General features: G+C 39.3%; 1 protein-coding gene across 13 annotated transcripts in view; it reads right to left on the bottom strand.

The window, feature by feature from the left end:
- Window positions 1-18,552, bottom strand: part of LOC130182971 (R3H domain-containing protein 2) — a 52,222-nt gene that overhangs the window by 16,226 nt on the left and 17,444 nt on the right. For 5 of the 13 annotated variants that reach the window (XM_056398230.1, XM_056398310.1, XM_056398273.1 and 2 more), the window contains 14 exons: window positions 14,082-14,258; window positions 13,229-13,385; window positions 12,866-13,088; window positions 12,347-12,388; window positions 9,585-9,671; window positions 9,259-9,403; window positions 8,414-8,492; window positions 7,709-7,768; window positions 6,886-7,026; window positions 5,800-5,908; window positions 4,315-4,410; window positions 3,877-3,926; window positions 3,039-3,092; window positions 90-325 (listed from right to left, as the gene is read on the bottom strand). In XM_056398230.1, the coding sequence (XP_056254205.1) occupies window positions 90-325; window positions 3,039-3,092; window positions 3,877-3,926; window positions 4,315-4,410; window positions 5,800-5,908; window positions 6,886-7,026; window positions 7,709-7,768; window positions 8,414-8,492; window positions 9,259-9,403; window positions 9,585-9,671; window positions 12,347-12,388; window positions 12,866-13,024 (1,258 nt within the window). In that variant the 5' untranslated portion in view covers window positions 13,025-13,088; window positions 13,229-13,385; window positions 14,082-14,258. The remainder of the gene's footprint in view (window positions 1-89; window positions 326-3,038; window positions 3,093-3,876; window positions 3,927-4,314; window positions 4,411-5,799; window positions 5,909-6,885; window positions 7,027-7,708; window positions 7,769-8,413; window positions 8,493-9,258; window positions 9,404-9,584; window positions 9,672-12,346; window positions 12,389-12,865; window positions 13,089-13,228; window positions 13,386-14,081; window positions 14,259-18,552) is intronic. The other 8 variants (XM_056398256.1, XM_056398318.1, XM_056398282.1 and 5 more) reach the window with 5 other exon arrangements.

The raw sequence follows: 18,552 nt of genomic DNA, 5'->3' as shown, positions 1-18,552 counted from the left end.
TAAGAGGTTAAGTACAACTAGCTTTAGTGACCTACACTGGAGAGACCTAGATGTCTCCTTTCTCATCAACTTGTCTCCTCAGTCCTTACCAGAGCGAGAGCCTTTGCAGCTTCCCTGTGAGCCTTTGTTGCTGCCAAGGCTATCCCCCCTGGTAAGGATGGATATGCCAGAGAAGCTGCTGGCTTTCGTGACGGGCGGCCGGAGGGTGCGGTTGGAGCTGTCTGAGTCGGTGCTGCTCCAAGGCCGCGGCTCCAGGCACTTCATGTCACTGTCTGTGCTGCTTTGACGACTGCTGGATGCCCGGCTAGAGCTCTCACGATTCCCTCTGAGAGAAGACAGAACAGGGAGGAAGAAGAGACAGAGAAAGAGATGAAATGATGGGCATAAAATGGGGATAGATGCAGGAAAGGGGGGAAAGAAAAAGGTGAAATAACAGAGTTAAAGCGAGGATGGTTAAGGGGTAGCAAGTGACAGATATGCAAATTACAGAGAGAAGAATAAGAAGACAGAGAAGGAGAGAGACAAAAATGTATAAGGGTAAGATGAATAACATATTGAAAAAGAGAAGATGTGAACATGTGAAGCAGAAAGGAAGGTAAGTTGGGGTAGAAACAAAGACAGAATAGGACAGGGGGGGAGAGCAGAAGCAGAAAAGCAGGGGAAGGTCATCAACAGGTAGTAAAGACAGTTTGACAAGTTTGACAGTTTGAGCTTTAGGATGAGGCATTCAACACAGATGCATATTGGATAGTTTAGTGAAATCACGATACAAAAATCAGGCAACAAGCCACCAAACAATATTATCTCCAATTTTAAACATACAACCACACACACATTCATACACACAAACCCATCCACAGAGGAAAACTAACATGCAGGGAGAAAAGATGCTCCAGACAATCAAAACCAGGGTGTGGGAGGATATTACAGCGACACTAGATGAGACAAACCTCCATGAATTCAACACACAAACCATCTAAGACCAGAGACAACATTCACATAAAGGACTATCCAGAATGACAGAATACTTGCATACATATGAGTTATACATTTGAATAAAAATGAACAGTAACACATGCGCTTAAAACACTTTGTATTGAGGACAAAGAATGACATAGAAACAAGACATACATACACCTGTAAATTAATACCAGATTTACACAAACAATCAGACATCAAGAGAAGATGTACATCAACACCCAGACTCACACACACTATCTACAAAATAACCACTTGCTACCACTGGTTCACCACTATGGTTTTTTGAACTATATTGCTGTATACACACTCATTGTGTTGTTGTGATGCTGTCACCCTGGATAAGGGCAGCTGCCAAGAAAACCAATGATCATACTGTAAGCGTAACCACCACTCTGGGGCAACCCCTCCATCACAAGTAAATTGTCGGGTCTGCCACTGACATGTCAACATTAATATTATCGTTCCATTTGAACATGTCCGACAGTGCTTGTGCTTGAATATAAAAAATTTAAATAAAGATGAAAATCAAAAAAGAAAAATGTGTCAGCTGCTATAAATACTGTGGTATAGGCACTGAATTTAATGTAGACAAAGCCTTGCAGGTGTACACACCGACCACTCTGCAGTGAAGACAGCAGAGAGAGAAAAAGCAGCAAGTAAACACTTGTTTTTTTTCATCCTCTAAGGACTGAAAGAGGGATATGAGCGAGCATGTCCATGTAGAGGGAACGAGTAAAATGAATTCAAAACATGTAAGGCTGACTGTGGGAATCTCCATGACGAAAACGGGGATGTGGTGAGGGTTGTAAAACCCTAGTGATAGTGAGTGGCTGTGGTTGATAAATATTTCAGAGAGACTGTAATTAATGGAGGATCTATTTTGAGTCTTCTCTCTGCACAGCCTACTTAAAGGAAAGGTGGGTGCTCTGCCATTCTCTGTACAGGCACACACACTTGTTCGCTTCGCTCTGCAGACAAAGATGAGAGCAGGATGAGCAGGAGGAGGTAGAAGAGGAGGGATTCTGCTGTTCATCACATGATATTTTATCTCCTCTCTCTCTCCTCACGACAGCACTGCCCATCACAAACAGGAGAAGCAGGGAATCTAGGCTGTTGTTGTTATGTGGTTCCACCACTCTCAGTCTTTAACACCTAACACACTAAAAATGGTTAAGTTTAAAAACGCTAAGAATAAAAACTTCAAACATACAGTCACCAAATAATTACATGGTTTAAAGGTTGATGATGAAAAATATCTTACAACTACACAAGGCAAATAAAACATATACGAAAAGCTTAAAAAAAATTAAAGGTGGGCTATATCTAAAAGCTAATCTATAAGCCTCTAAATTACATGATGCACACAAGCAACAATGTTTATAAACAGCAGAGTATAGACTTCATACTTTTATACAATCAAAACAAAAACGTTATACATCTCTATATATATCTATATATAAATATATATAGTTGTATAGATAGTTGTACTATAGATCAATAAGTTTGATTAAATGATAGTTAATAGTTAAAATATTAGCTGGTTTATAGTAAACTGAACATCTTGGGGGGGGGGGGGGGGGGGGGGCGCAAAATAAATAAACAACTTGGCCTCCAATACAGTGTTCTACTTCACGGTCTAATTTTTCTTATTTTGCTTTTGTCAGTTACATTTCACTGTCAGTTTAAAAGCACTATTTCATGGATGTACTGCTTACACATTTTTGCGCTACTATGCAACAGGTGACATGTTAACAAAAATTACAAGACTAAGTCAACCACAAAACAAACAGGTTACTGTGAAAGCAATGCAGTTACTTTATAGAAAAATGTAGTTGACGGTGGATGGTTAAGTAGGTCAATCAGTCCCCAGTGAAACCACAAAGCAGCCATGCATGGGCCATGGGAAGCCCCACGGTGCAGTGCTGGAATAGCCATCAATCAGCCGACTACACCAAGCAAAGATATAAAAACCACCACAAGTCACCACTATCATCACCAAATCACTTTCAAAAATGGGCATGGCAACACACAAGTCAAAGTCAGCAGCACCCCAATACCTAAAGATCTGCCTCCTCTTTTGAGAGCTAGAGCAGTAGCCCTCAGTGGAAAGTCTGTTGGGGTTAACATTAGGAGAAAATGCTAGGGTTACAGGGCTGGATTGAAGAACAGGAGAGGGTTTTAAGGAAGGGTGAGATAAGGATGAGTGGGAGGTAGAGGTAGGCACAGTAGTGTAGAAGTTTTACCCCTGAGAAGAAAAAAGGAAAAAAAAAATGCACACAAGGCAGAAATTGACTGTTGAAAAGCCCACGCTTCCTCTTTCTCTCTCTCTCAGCATATTATGTACTAATCTTTCAACCTCAATGGCCAGGGTGCCTTGGGATGGAGGCTGGCTGTATCTGCTGTGTGAGCCAACTTATTTCTAGAAAAAATTAGTTCTACTACATACAAATCTTTCTCCAAGACAGTGTGTCCCTCATAGTGAGTTTCAGCATAAAACCCTTTTCTCAATAAAACAAAAAATTGAAAAAATTGTTAGATATAAAAATCTGACATACAAGAGAAACATCTGCAAATGCATACTGAACATTTGCCAGGAAATGACAAGAATAAAGCAACTATTACTTTTGTATGTTTGTATATTGCTTTTGTGAATTCTCCTTTGATGGCAAACATTACACAAGGTCAAATTTTCCAGACCTTTGTAAACTCCAGGAATTCAGATTTGTAGAAGAATCAACATATACTCTGCTAGGTATGCTATGTTTATGGCTCTATAGCCTGCTAACACTCATAACTGAAACCTAACAAGCAAACTAATTTCAAGGGGATAGGTGAACAGAATGGAGTCTTATATATTGCACAAATTAGAATCTCCAGTAGGATTCATCATCTTACCTGCTGTCGTTGATGTATCCATTTTGAGAGGACTGTAAAAAAAATGACACCTGCACATTATGAAATGCTTCATTCAACCAGCAGCACTTAAGACCAACATTCTGTGTATGTCAACCTTTCAGAAGTTGTGTATGCATTTCACTTACAGCACTGTCACCTAAAGCTAAGATAAAAAACTGCTCACAACTCACAGACATGCTCCCTGTGATGAGGGGTCACATGTAAAGGCTGCTTTGTATTAATGGGTCACTAGCAGAAAATGTTGGGAACCAGGTATAAATATCGCCACTACACCAGTTAAACCGTTCTATTCTAATTAAGATGTCCTGATTTTTTTCTTATCAAAGAGCTGAAGATAACAGCTAATGGATATGAAATGGCTTGTGATTTAATGTTAATTTGTCCTTGTGTGTTAACCTGCCCAGGTCCAAAACTTACTTCTCGGGCAAAGATCCGGTCTCGTACCCGCTGATACTCCTCCTCTCGCTCTTCGATAGACTTGCTACGCCGCCCATCCTGCAGTGGCACACGGATCTAACATTTGTGAAAACAATCATACCAAAAAATAAATGAATAAAATAAATAAAGTTACAATCTAATATGCTCAATTAACAAATACACCCTGAACTTTATGCAAATACGTATATAGCCACAGTTTGTTAATTGGTGTAAAGATAAGTAGAAACAAGTCAAAAGATAATGACAACAGCATGTGATAAAGAGCCGTTGCCTACCATCAAAACAAAGAACACAAAGTACATAGTGGAGTCTTTTGAGTAGAGTCTCGACGCATAATTGAAAACCTCAGAACCTACTGTTGCACGTCTGTACACAATTGGTATTAAGTTCCTATTGAAACAAACGGAAAACGTTGCAGTAGTGAGTTTTTACCTCATAACAGAATTTAAATGTGTGTCTTGTGTCTTTGCTAAGTCTGACAGCACGCTGGATAGATTCAGGTTTTGCATCTCAAAAAGCGGTGCTTCAGGCTAAACTGTTTTGTGGCTCACACACAGCGAATCAGGAGCAGTGGAGGAGGAAAACTGTATACATGTCATTTTAAGAGACAGTACCAGGAACATGCAAGTTACTGCATAGTAACAAAGCAAAGTGGTATCATGCCATCTGCAATTCTAACCTTAAATTTATCATCAGCAATTTAACACAAGCAAAAATATTGTGTTCACAAGAAACATGATATTGTCCAATCAGCATAATATCGTTATCATTGAAAAACATTGAACTTAACACAAACACAACCAAAAGCTGGGGGCCGAGTGTCTTCCATTACTGGTACCACTGGTACCTCGGTACCACCCAGGTCTTAGAGATTGTTAAACCTCCTTTCACGGGCCAATTTCGTTCTCTGTTGGAATGAATGTTCCACACCCACTAGCCAACTGTGTAACTACAATAATGTACAGTAATCACTGCTCAGACTTTGCATGCTGTTACACATAGCTACCATTGATAAATCTAGTGAGACTTATCTGTGAAGTTATATAGCTTCATTTGAATAAGATGTATTAAATTATTAACACATGGCTGGGCCAAAATGGTGCTGCAGTACTTGATGAAACCACTCTGCCCAACTATTCTGGGGGCTCAATATTAGACATCAGTGAGTGTTTGATTCACAGCTTAGTTGCCATCACAAACAGACCTTGCCTCCTTTCATCTGAGCTGGAAAAGATAATAAACAGTCATACTACTGTGTCCCTCTACTTCTGCTGAAACAACACTTGTGGGATCCATCTCCAACTGATGCAACAAGCTGCAGCAAGAATTTCCCAGGGCTAAGAAACAGGACCATCTCAAAAATGCAGTCTTAAATTGTTAAACACACATATCTGGCAACAATGAAAGAAATGGACAGTGAATATGATACAGTTCAAAAATATCATGGTATATAGTGCAGTCAACCTGATTATCATCCTTGTCCATGCTGGCATCATCTCTTTTAAGGATGAATTTCTTCTGGAAGTCCATGTTACGTTCATCCTTGATGTGTTCAGAGAACCTTTGCTCTGGGCTGTAGAACAAATAAAAAAGACAAAAGCAATGTTTTTAACAAAAATGGGTGTTTAAAAGCAGTTTCACAGTGAATGTATTAGTACTTCAGAATGTGTAAATCAAATCTGCCCATATTTTGTTTGTCCTGATTGTTAGACTTTCATGATTTAAATGTGTAAATGCCCCTGATTGGGATCAGCCAGTCTCTTCTGTTAAGCACAATGGAAAATTGTAATATTCTAACACATTTGGAAATATTGTATTGATTACTAATACTTTTTCACCATAAAAATTTACATATTAAAAGATGCAATGGCTAAACTGTTGGCGCTTTGTGAAGCAACAGGTATATATTTCCAAAATTACCAGTTACATTTATAACCTACACATATTTTACTTAGTAGCAGTGGCTGTGGGGTATACCATAACTTCAAACAACTTCCTGGTTGCTAAATTACTAAATTCTCTTTCTGCCTCAAGTGCACACACAGTATGGAAAGGAAACTGCGTTTTTGCCATTCATTGGGGTGTTGTGTTGAATCAGTTAGGTGTATATAGGGCCTACATTGGTTTCATTTCTCAGGTGTATTGATACTCTGCGAGCTTTCAACGGAAAAACTTTCCATTCAGTTATATGTTGCTGTTCTGTTGAATGTTTGGCTCAGGTTGTTCTTCATCCTGCCTGAACAGAAATGATGGCTGTTGGGTTCTCCTGTTACCTTTATGCTGTGCCTCCTGTTATCACAGCAACCTCATCCATGACAGTTTGTGTTAACTTGAGGTTGTTTATTATTTACATAACCACCTTGACTTCATTTACATACAGTAGCCACAATCCCGGTATGTGGACTGGAGAAAGGTCAGAATAAACTATGATTTCTTTAACATGGTATTCATACCTATGTAAAGGTTAGAAAACATTCTAGATCCGAGTTTCTCCTAGCTGTATGACTGTAGCTGCTGAAGCTTGAAGCAAAGGAAAGGAACTACACTCACATGCGCGTGTTGCCCGTCTTGTTGATGATGACAGCCTTGCCCGTCTGATCCACATTGTGGTCCATACCGAAGTAGGCAGCCACACGGTGCAGCAGCATACGGTGATAAGAAGTCATCTGAGGAAACTTCTTATACTGGTTACTGTGGGGGACACAAAAGACAAAATTGTAAGTATCTTATGTTATTTCAACACTGCTATGAACTGTATACACTATAATGAACTGCTCATTTTTTGCTAAGTTTTTTTTTTTTTGTTGAATGTTATGTGTACACATGACAAATGGATTGGCATTTAAGGGACTCTGAACACTTCAAGAGTTTAACCATGCTGTTTGAAACAACATCCCTTTTCATACAAAACTGTATCCTACATATTTTCTAGAAAAGTAAGAAAAGTAAGCAGTCGTAAATACTCTAATTATGGGATTTTTTTCAACTCCTGTAAAACCATCCATTGTCTTGTATCGTGACAAGAATTGTCCTAAAAAAAGGTTGTTGTTGTTTTTTTCAGATTCTGAGGTGTATAACCAGCAGGATGTCACACTATGGAGACAACTCATTTGGTTAAATTGTGGACAAGATGATTTACTGTTTTCAGAAACTTATAAAAAATTTTTTATAATAATCAAGTCTAATAACACTATTCTGGTTACAGGATAACACAAAGTCCTAGTCAGAAATACTGACCTAAACATGCCCTAAAATACCAACTGCAACTTGCCATATTTATCTCATTACCTCAGCAGTCTATAAATAAAAAAGGAATGGACATGGAGGAGCTAAATTTAAATACAAGCGAGAGGTTATGAAGAACGTGGCTTACTTGTCGTCATTAATAAACTCCAGGATATCTTGTTCTAGTTTGAGCAGCATCATTCGATCCCTGCTGGGCCAAAAGGGGGAAAAGAGAGGGGGGGGGGGGGCAGAGAGAGAGATCAGGTCAATGACTACAGTGCTGTGAGCATACCGACCAAAGATCAAAGGTAGGATGTGCAGCAATAAATGCCTCTAATAATGGTTGAATCACTTCTCTTTTTATCTGACTTCCTTGAAACAAATGGACACAATCATGTTGCCATTTTGTGGTTATAAGACACCATATAAACAATTTATCTACAAACTCTTGTAAAGAATGGGGAACTTTGACTTTGTCAGACAATATTATTAGTCTGTTGACTGGTCAATTAGGTGTTTCCATAATAGGCAGGTAATAATCAGTGCTTCTTCTACACACTTCTCTCAATCTATCTGTTGAAAGTATTTACCTAATGAGCACATTAACAAAAAGGACAGATGTAAGATACTGGATAAAAGATGATCAAAAGTGTACTATTTAGTTAGACCAAGCAGCTTGACCAAAAGTCATTTTGCTTTTTCCAAATATAAATACATGTGTAATGACCAAGTAAATTAAAGTAAATTAACAGCTCAGTTCCATCTAGTTCATTTTCACATTTTGTTCACTTTCTGTTGTACTCTTGTTATTACATCCATGTCTATCAGTCAGTCTTTGGTGGCAATCTCATACCTGGGATTGTTTTTCAGTGTGTTGACCAAAAACTCGTGAACATCAATGCCAGTGGAGTCAGTGTATTCCTGACTGGAGTCTAACAGAAAGAAGAAAAAAGTAAATAAACAGGCAAGAGAAAGAAAGCGTTGACAGAATGAGTAGGAAAACAGAGCAGGTGACACTTCTGTAAAGTGCAAGTGAGATAGAAAGAGCAAAGTCAGATTGCTTCTAAGCATAGCTCCCAAAATGGCACCTCAACACACCAGCAACAGCCTTCCAGGTTGTTCAGGGAGGATAAACATTAGAAGCAGATAGCATGAGACACCAGCTAGCTGTTCTATGCTTTCACAAATACACACAAACACACTCTTCCGGGGATCATTTTCCAGTATTTTCCACTAGACAGTTGGGCTAGCCATTTCATCTCTGTTGCTCTCAGAGTCTAATGACGCCTGAGGGCCTCTGCAGAGACGGAGTGAGGCAGGTAATTAAAGAAAGAAGAGGGAGGGATCCAATTATCTTCTGGAGAAATTAGCTTGACATATTAGTTTGGGTACTAATAAAACAGTGGACATTATATTTACATGCAACGGACACAACACAATGAAACCGTTTTTAAATTTACTAATGCAGTAATATGCAGAATATTTTAATTAACTATATTCCGATTATTATTGAGCATTCATTGTATTTTGTAGCCAATAAAAAAAATAAAAAAACAACTCCACTTTTCATAGATGACAGATTTAAATCTTGTGTTGTGTAAAATTATACATTATACCAAAACTGTTGTCAACATAGGTGTGATCAAGACCAGAACAACAGACTACAAAATACATTTCACTTCCAAATTTGTGTCTTACCACGTGAGAGCATCTTTCGCGGAGTCTTGTCCTTCTTCTCCTTCTCTTCATTTTCATACTCGTCCTTTGAGGACTTCTCCTCCTCCTTGTCCGATGGACAGCTGATATGAAGCTGGATGATATCCTGGAAAACCACATTCCACTGCTATGAGAAAAGATGGTAATACTTTGAATTCTAATTTTGTTTAGTCTATTAAGTATTGTTAATCTTACACAAGAGTTTAAGTTTAATGGCAATCAAACACAAAAAATGGCAAATTAGGCTAACTTCAGGGTATGGACTAAGGTTAGGAGTTAGGGGATAAGGTTAGACACAAGAACAGTACCGATTCTGGAGGTCCATCATTGGAGAACGGACCAGAGGACTCCTCACACACTGCCAGACTCCGTACCAGCTTCAGTTTGGCATTAGACTGAAACAGAATCACAGATGTTTTATCTGTAAAGCTGACTGTTTTTGATTTTTAGGCATGTTCACTGAAAATTTGGTGTTTGATAATATTGACCACACTGATCATTGTAGTTTTCAGTAAACTTGGTCCTCTTCCAGCAAGAACTCAGAAAATCTGGCAGTACTATGAAGTGAAAAAATATATACAAATTACATGCTGCTCAAATCCTTCAAAGTAAAAATAAATAAAGGGTTATATAACGGAGTACTCACACTGCAAGTTGCAGGAAGCATTTTAAATGTATCCCAATTTGCTTAATTGTTTGTTTATATCAAAATAAGATCAATTCCAGGATCTTTGTCTGAAAAATCACAACTAAAATAATGAGCTCTAGTCACCTGTATTATCATCTGGATGTTATATTTCCTTTATTTAAAAGTGAGAAAACAATGAGGGCTACTCCTAATTTATGATGATGCTGAGTAACAGTTTAGGTATAATTATTTAAAATAACAAAATGGATTCTATACAGTCCTATGGTGTTTGGCTATGTGTGCAACAAGTGTTTCTTGACCTGATGTTTTAATAAGAAAATAAAACCTTTCTACTCAATTTCAGTATCTGGCTGTCTTTTGCTGTGTTAAAGGAAGTTCTGCTGTTACTTTGAGTTTTCATACCATAAAAAAGTAACTCTAAATCCCTTGTAAGAGTGTAAGCTTACATAAAACCCTGAATAATGTCTGATAATTGAGTTCCCTGAGGAATGGCAGAGAAGCTGAAGTGAGACATGGAGAACACACAGAGCTCCATTTCAACAAAGCTGATTAGGACACTGTCCCTTTGCAGATTATGTACTAAAACCAAGAGAGAAAAGGGTGATCCAACTTCCAAAATGTTATCACTATGATAACAGCAATTTAATCTAACCTCTCTAACAGGAGGATTTATGAGCATGGACTGTCACAGAAGAAAAGGTCAGTTTCAAAACGCACAGGGACAGTTCTGAACTCTCATGTCTAAGGAGGGATGTCACGAGAACTCATGGTTTCAAGTTGATGCCAAAATTCTGAAAATGTGATGGTATTTGTTTTTTGTTTTTGAAATGTGAGTCCTCCAATACTGATGAGTGCAGTATAATAACCCTACAAGCATCCTAGTCTGACATCAAATGTGAAGAGAAGGAGGAGGCAGGCACAGTAAACAATAACAACAGCACGTTGAATGGCAGCGCCAAGTGCGGGTGCAGCAACAGGTGCGCCACCAGACTGGTGTATGGAGATATTTTATATTTGACATAGATCATCAGGGACAGGTTGTAGACAACTAAAAGCTAATATGCAAACAGTGCCACAGAACATTTCAAATGACAAGAAGAAACACCTCAAATTTATCTAAGCACCCCAAACACAGACATCCTCATCTGTACACAGAATTCAGGGTGAGTGAGTTTCAGTTGATTAAGTTTATATTATATTATTATATATTAGGGATGGAACAGTTCATGAAAAACATCTGTCCCGTTTGGTTCGCTTGCCTCGGTTCAGGGCATGCGTGAAAAAGCCTTGTGCCCGTAACCAAGTGAAGTTTTGTTCATGCTAGCGGCATCATGTCCATTTTTTTGGCTCACCTATGGAGACATCCAGTGTGTCAATTGACAGTGCAAGGAGTTAAGAGTCGGGTAGGAAAGAACAGTAAATAAACAGGCAAGTAGGCAACACGGTAATTCCCGAACTTTATGAAGAAACAAAACGAGGTTTTGTCAAAGAGTTGTTCGACACAGCCTATGTAGCCCTTACTACTGATGGATGGACCTCCAGGGCTACCCATAACATTACTTCAGAGTGGGAGATGAAAAGCTCAGTTTTGCAGACCCGCCCCCTTTTGTTGTACCAAAATCTCACCTAGCTTTAACCTAAGACTGTCACAATGATGTACCTAATATCAAACTGCCTCATTCTATCAGTTTTTGCATGACTACATGACATGTCCTTGAGAATAACCGATTTTTTTTTTTTTAAAAACTGTAAATGGTCGATTATTAGTCTATATATCTTATGCTGATGTATGGTATTTCTGGAGTGTTAAAAAAAAATTTGAAAAAACAACAACGTATACCGCACCAAAAACCATGATACGAACTGAACCGTGGATTTTGTGAACCGTTCCACCCCTATTATATATTATAACAACATGTTCATGTCCTGAAGTGTTATTGTTTGGGAAATTGTTTTGGGAATTATAGTATAATAATGTGAGCTGAGTGCTCACAACATTAGTAGGCCATCATCATTACCGTTCAGTCTGTCAAAATATAACGCTGACAACAACAACAGTTATTGAATATAACTACTTATACTCTTTCTGAGCAGTTTCAAGTGTATCCTTCTCTTCATAGCCTCACTAAGGTCACTAGGACACACACACACACACACCTACTTTTAACCCTCTCATGGGATTTAAGGTTTTAAGTCAATGATAAGAAGAAGGTGGTCCACCGTAGTTGAGAGGATTAGAATGTTAATAATGGAAGGTCATCCCATACAACAAACGAGCAGAGGGTTATTTGAGGGAGTAAGATTACAAAGTCATCTGGGTAACTTTCAGATAGGTGAGTACCTATCTTTGTAGCAAAAAAAACAAAAAACAAAAAAAAACAAACCAAACTAAACAAAAACCAAACAAAATGAATGCCTTACTTTGGCTCTTTTCCTGCCATGGCTGTGGTTGGGAGCCCGTTTCTGCAAGAGAAATGTGTTATTTTACTAACCTTAATAATAAGGCACACATTAAATACACAAGAATTCCCTGCCTGACAGATTTAACTATATAATATGGATAGGTACAGATAAACATTTGTGTTGGGGTACACTTCAAATGCCAAGTCACAAAAATCAATCTTAGTGATTTCTTGACCATGTCTATGTCTAAAAGGGTATGTAAACAGGGTTTTTAAAAGACGCATGTGCATTTGACCGATGTCAGACTGTAAATATCACTGTGATGGCAATGCAGTGAGCTGACAGTCTTCTCTAGTAGTGTGCTCCTTTATCCAAAACAACTGAAAAAAAGCCAGGTTATCGAAGAGCATGTAAATGCACTCAAATTTCCTGCGTTTAATTTGTTTTATTCAATTATCTAACAAATCCATCATCATCATTTACAATGTAATGGTCTAAAATTCATACTAGAACTCTTATATCATCACTTCTTCCGACCTGTGCATCCTGTGGGGAGCTATCCTCAGGCTCCACGCCCTCCCCTGTACCCTCCTTTGTGCCCTGTGGTTGAGGGGAGGTCTTGCCTCGACTGCAAGGCTCGATGAGTTGCCCACTCTCTCCCTCCTGCTGGATGTCTGTTGTCAGGCTCACTGACATCTTCTTAGGGGAGGGGGAGAGGGTGGGAGTTGGGGAGGGGGTTGGGTGGAGAACCCAGGAGTGGCTGGGAGAAAAGAGATAAGAGGGAAATTTACAGTTTCACACACCAAAAGGCAGTGATGTTTTGACAACAAATGACAAAAGAGAAAGTAGAGACAGACCACATATAGTATATGTATGCGACTGCACTACTATACTATCTACCTGTAGGTGGTACCAGATCTGTGCTGGACTCTGTACAGGGAGTCTGGATGGGAACCACACAGGAATATGAGGGGAACCCACTAAGGTAGTGTACTGGGCAGCGCTGCAGCAGGGGGCGAAGCGACATCCATAGCAAGCCTTAGCCCTTGGGGTGGGGCTGTGAGAAAACAACATACAGAAGAAAAAATGCTAAAAATCTATTAACAATGATACATTTTCTGAGTTACATGACTGCTAATTACAACATGATTATTTAGCTCCTAAACTGGTTTGTTCTACTTATTAAGAATAAGCTGCCTCAATTTGGGGAAATGTTCCCCAAAATGTGTCCACATAAAAATAAAACAACAACAGATTAATATGAACGGAGATAGTAACTATATTGTTGTTTAGTAATTAAGGTTATTAACATCTTTATTTGTAACAAGTAAGAAGTGTTAATTTTATCGGAACAAACTGTATGGCCAAAGCTCTACCAATGTGATATTTAGAGTGCTTACATGACCCCGAGTGACAACTCAACTGATGGATAAAACAGACTGAATTTTTTCATCCAGTTTGATACATTAACAGCTGATCAGGAAATCTATACTGAATAGGTTGTTTTATAACTTCTACTTTCTTTTATGTACCAAGGTACTATAGCATAAGCTAATATTTTACATTACAATCATGAAAATCAGTTACAAAATAAACTTATCAATTTAAAAAAACATAACAACATTAAAACATATTTAGAGGTTTAATTTTCCCAATATGGGCACAAACCTGTTCCAAAAGACACATCTTTACTAGAACAATAATGCAACAAAAAAATAACATGCACAAATGGAAAAAAGGAAGATATATTTACAGCAATCAGGTGAACTGAAGAGGCAGCAGTTAGCCAGCCAAACAAGGGGGGAGGGGGAGGGGGAAGGGGGGCACACACCAACAGGCCAGCCACGACCTCAGCGGTCCTCTGAGGCCTCTCTCTTTTCTTTTCCTCGGGCTCAGTGCAGCAGCATGGTCTGTCCTCCAGTTAAGAGCCCTGAGCACCAAAAACAGAAGAAGAGGAAGACACGGATGACGTCATATTTCACACACTGAGTGACTCATCGCTGCTGCTACTGCTCATTCTAGCAGGGTGTAGGACAAAGAACTGAAAGCTCACAGCCTACTGGCACACAGGGTTTACAAATCACAACCTCAACTCAGGTCTAATATTCCCAGAAATTGCTAAATTGCTTGTTATTTATATTTGTCACTTCTTAAAATGCAGGTTTCTGCAGTGTGGGCACCACTCTTTATGAATGGGAAATGTATGTTTTCTGGGAAAGAATAGGTTAAAATAAAAAAAATAAAAAACAATTTTCACTATTAATCGCAGTAGCAGCAAAATGTCATACATGAAGGATCCATCTAGCAAAGCTTTAGACTAAGTGCAGTGAAAATGATTGTCCTTTCAACTTGAGGTCCTTTATAGTGCCAACTAGTTTTGTATTTCTTGTAACTAGAATTTCTTTAGTAAGGCACTACCACTTATTAAGAAAATGCTTTGATTCTGGGAATTTTAGAAACATCAAAGTCCACTCTATCTGCTTATACTAAGAATCACTGAAATAAGCTAATAAGGTTAATATGAGCAATTCACCATACAATTAAGATTACAATGCAGGACTTGAACAGGATGGTAGTAAATTGCCTGGTTCAACATACAGCATAAACACATGCACCAGCTTTACCCATTTAAACAATTTAGACATCGTCTATCAGCAAGCTCCTTCAACTTCTATCAAATCACAACAGCTTCAATTAGGGCTTTATAATCATCATCAACGAAAATGTTAATTACAGCAATAACTTTGATGATCACATCCCTATCATGTATTTTCTCTGTTCTTCACTTTTTCTAAATTACATAATTAAACCTATTTTCCCATCATAGAAAAACTTAACACAGAAGCACAGGCAGCTTTGGGGTGAATTCTAGCTCCATACTCTTGACGTCTTAGGCATTACAACCATTCACCTATGCAGACAGACAACACAGATGAATAACAATCCTTCTGTCCGACAGCAGCAGAAGTTGTGTGTGCGTGCTGAAAGAAAGATAAAAAAGCATGCATGAAATCCCATATACAAGCATGTATGCAAGCAAAAGATGAGATGAGATGAAGTGCAATCTTGATTGTCTGCATGTATTCATGCAGCATGGATGGGTGCCATTCATGCATGTCCCTTTCTGTACTGCTGTGCCGTGCTGCAGGATAGATGAGAGATGAGTGAACAAGCGAGGCAGGGATTCCCACTGTGGGGAAGACCCAGGCAATGCAACAGCAAAGGCGTCATCAGCAGCAGCATCAGCAACATTACACCACATCGCTGACCAGGACACCCACATGCCCCCACCCCACTCTGCTTATATAAGCCGACCATACAGCAGCACAGAATACAGCCACACCATGAACTGTAAGCAGATTCAAATGCCTGATTCAGTCACTTGAAAAAAAAAAAAAAAAAAACTCCTCCTTTTGCCTGCTCACACACATACAGCGTATATTCTAGCACAAAAAGAATGAATGGTTCTGGATTAGAAAGCAAAGAATCATTCATCTCAAGTGTCATCCTCATGGCTGAGCGGACCGTCATGGTTTAATGGCAGGGAGGGGCTGCAGGAAAAATTGTGAATAAGAGGCAGAGGTGGGGTGCTTATGAATAAACCAGCTTTAACTATTCTCTCCTCCTCCACCCATTCCTCTCTTATGTTACCGCAGCTCTCTCCTCAGCACTCCCCCCTGCCTCCCTCAACATATACGCACGCACGCACGCAGGCACGCACGCACACACACACACACAAACACAAACCAGCCCACAGGGTTGCCAAGGAGATGGAAACGTCATTCCCAACTGCTGCCATTTGTGTTGAGCGAGTACCAGTGAGAAGGGCAGAGAGAAGAATATTATTAAAAATAAATACATGGATTGCAGTGTGCACAGACTGAGAGGGATGGGAAGGCAGAAGCAGAAAGAACAGGGCAGGATGAAAAGGATCTACCATTTCTTCCAAGCAATCTTAGTATGTTGGTTCTCAGTCATCCAAGTCATGGGATATCAAATGGTAGAAAGTCAAATTAGAGCTTCAGTACTAATTAAGCCTCTCAGATGAGTAATGAAGCCTGTTCAAGAACTCCACAATGAGTCCAGTTGACTACCTAGTTGACGACTATCATAAATAAATACAAATGACTTTGTAATATCAAGTCCATTTATTCTTGATCACCTGGCAAATCACTGCAAACAAATGCATATGAACAATTACCCTAGAAAACTCCATAATTAAAATAACACCTAACAATAAAAATCTGACAACGCTTACTGGTGCTTTAAATGTGGAGCAGCTACAGGAAGTGTTTTGTTTGCGTCAACAAAAACTTAATCATAGCTCTGAGGGAAAGCAGATGAAGAGGAAGAATTTGCTACTAGCATTGTTGCCCAATTGACAAAAAATATTGATGATGGTAATGAGCTCAACACAACACTGCTGCTGTAGCTAGTACTAGTACAGAATACCCCTATTCTTATGCAGTAGTAACACAAAATATCATCCAGGCATAAGAACTATTCCATGTCATAACATGAGCTGCCCATAGTAGACTCAACAACTACAAAACCTGCCAGCAGCAGCAGCACTGATCTCTGCCTAGTGTGTCCCAGTTCAGTCAGTATGTTGGTGGGCCTGATGTTGACATCTCTCTGCCAACTGTCTGCATCATCTCATGTGGCTGCAGATATACAGCAGAGTTGGGCCAGTTACATCATAGCAAAAGAGGCTATCCACATCATGTTGGCCTCATAAAACCACATTAACAGGCTGGTGTAATACAGCAGGGCAGGGATGCTTTGACCGGGCATTTAACAGCAAATATTAATAGCCATTTAATGTTTTCAAAATTGTCCAAAATCCATACTAATGTCAGGGGAAAATGTCAAGCTTCACAAAACACCATGACACACCACAGGTAAGCGCAAGCGGTTACACAAGCAGACTCACAAAATCACCATTATCCTCATCAGCTGTCATAATGCCGTGCAGGGCGCTCTGACCCACTTCACACATATTACTGGCCTTGCCGACTCTTACATAGGCCCTGCTGATGACAGGCTACCAGCTGAGACACACGGGTCATACATTGCCCTGCCTACTGTGTCATGTTACCAAACCAAAGACTGCCAATGGAAGGAAGCTGTGAGTGAGACATTGAGTGTATGTGTGAGTGGGCCAGTGACTGAAAAAGACAGGGAGAGCTATCTGTCTGGTCAACACTGTGTGTATGTGTGTTTATGTTAAGACACAGAGAATGTATATGACCACTTCAGACAGTAGGCTAGCTGGACTAAATATTTCGAGCAGGTATGAGATCACTGTCAAAATTAGCTGCTCCAGGTCAAGCTGGGTCAGGGTCTCAGCAATAGTTAGCAGCGGGGCAACCTGGAGAAATGAGAAGAATTCTACTGCATTGTAGGTGGTAAGAGCAGTAAGCTGGTGTATATCAAGTCGTTTAACTCATTAACTATTCAGAAAACTAATTTCTAATTAACCTACAGACATCATGCGCATTGAGCCAAAAGCCACACTTTGACACCAGCTGTTGCCTAAGAGAATCAATATATTAGTTTGACAAGTTGGGCTATTAAGAGGGTTAAAACATTATTTTAAACTACACTGTTGTGCTGAAAAGTAACTGACCACAACCTTAATCTATTGGTAGTTTTAATTTCTTAAATAAAAATTTACTCTAACTCAAAATTATATAGTGAATAACTTATACTAACACTGCAACACAATTAAACAGAACTGCATTATTTTGCCAGGCGCACCACACTGTGCTGTCGTGACAGCATACAGCACCGACATTAAAAATGTTTTGTTTTTTTCTACCGTGGTTATTTCTCATTAACAATAGCCAGAGTGCAAGTGAATGCAGAATGAGCACTGTGTATTCCTACACTTTTGTATGGGTAATGATTGAAAGCTATTACTTTATTTCATTCATTGCATTATTTCAAATTTCATAATGGAGAAGCATGCGTAACAGACATGCCTCTCCATTTTCTCTGCAGAGGCTGAATGAAAGATGAAGGTGAATGGAAGCGCAGAACGCTGCAAACAGGAGTGAGCAAGAACTTACAAACCCACAGACAGCAGTGGGAGAGACATACACAGGCAGCTCGACCCAATTCTTCTCTGTATTCAGCCGTGCACCTTGCCCATTTGACGTCAGAGAAACCCATTTCACAAAAGGAAGCAAAAGTAATGTCTTCAGAGTGGAGGCTGACGTGTC

This window comes from Seriola aureovittata, chromosome 2, assembly GCF_021018895.1.
Source record: "Seriola aureovittata isolate HTS-2021-v1 ecotype China chromosome 2, ASM2101889v1, whole genome shotgun sequence".
NCBI classification, from domain to species: Eukaryota; Metazoa; Chordata; class Actinopteri; order Carangiformes; family Carangidae; genus Seriola; species Seriola aureovittata.
Note: the sequence above shows the minus strand (reverse complement) of the source record. Positions and strands in the feature narration are given on the sequence as shown.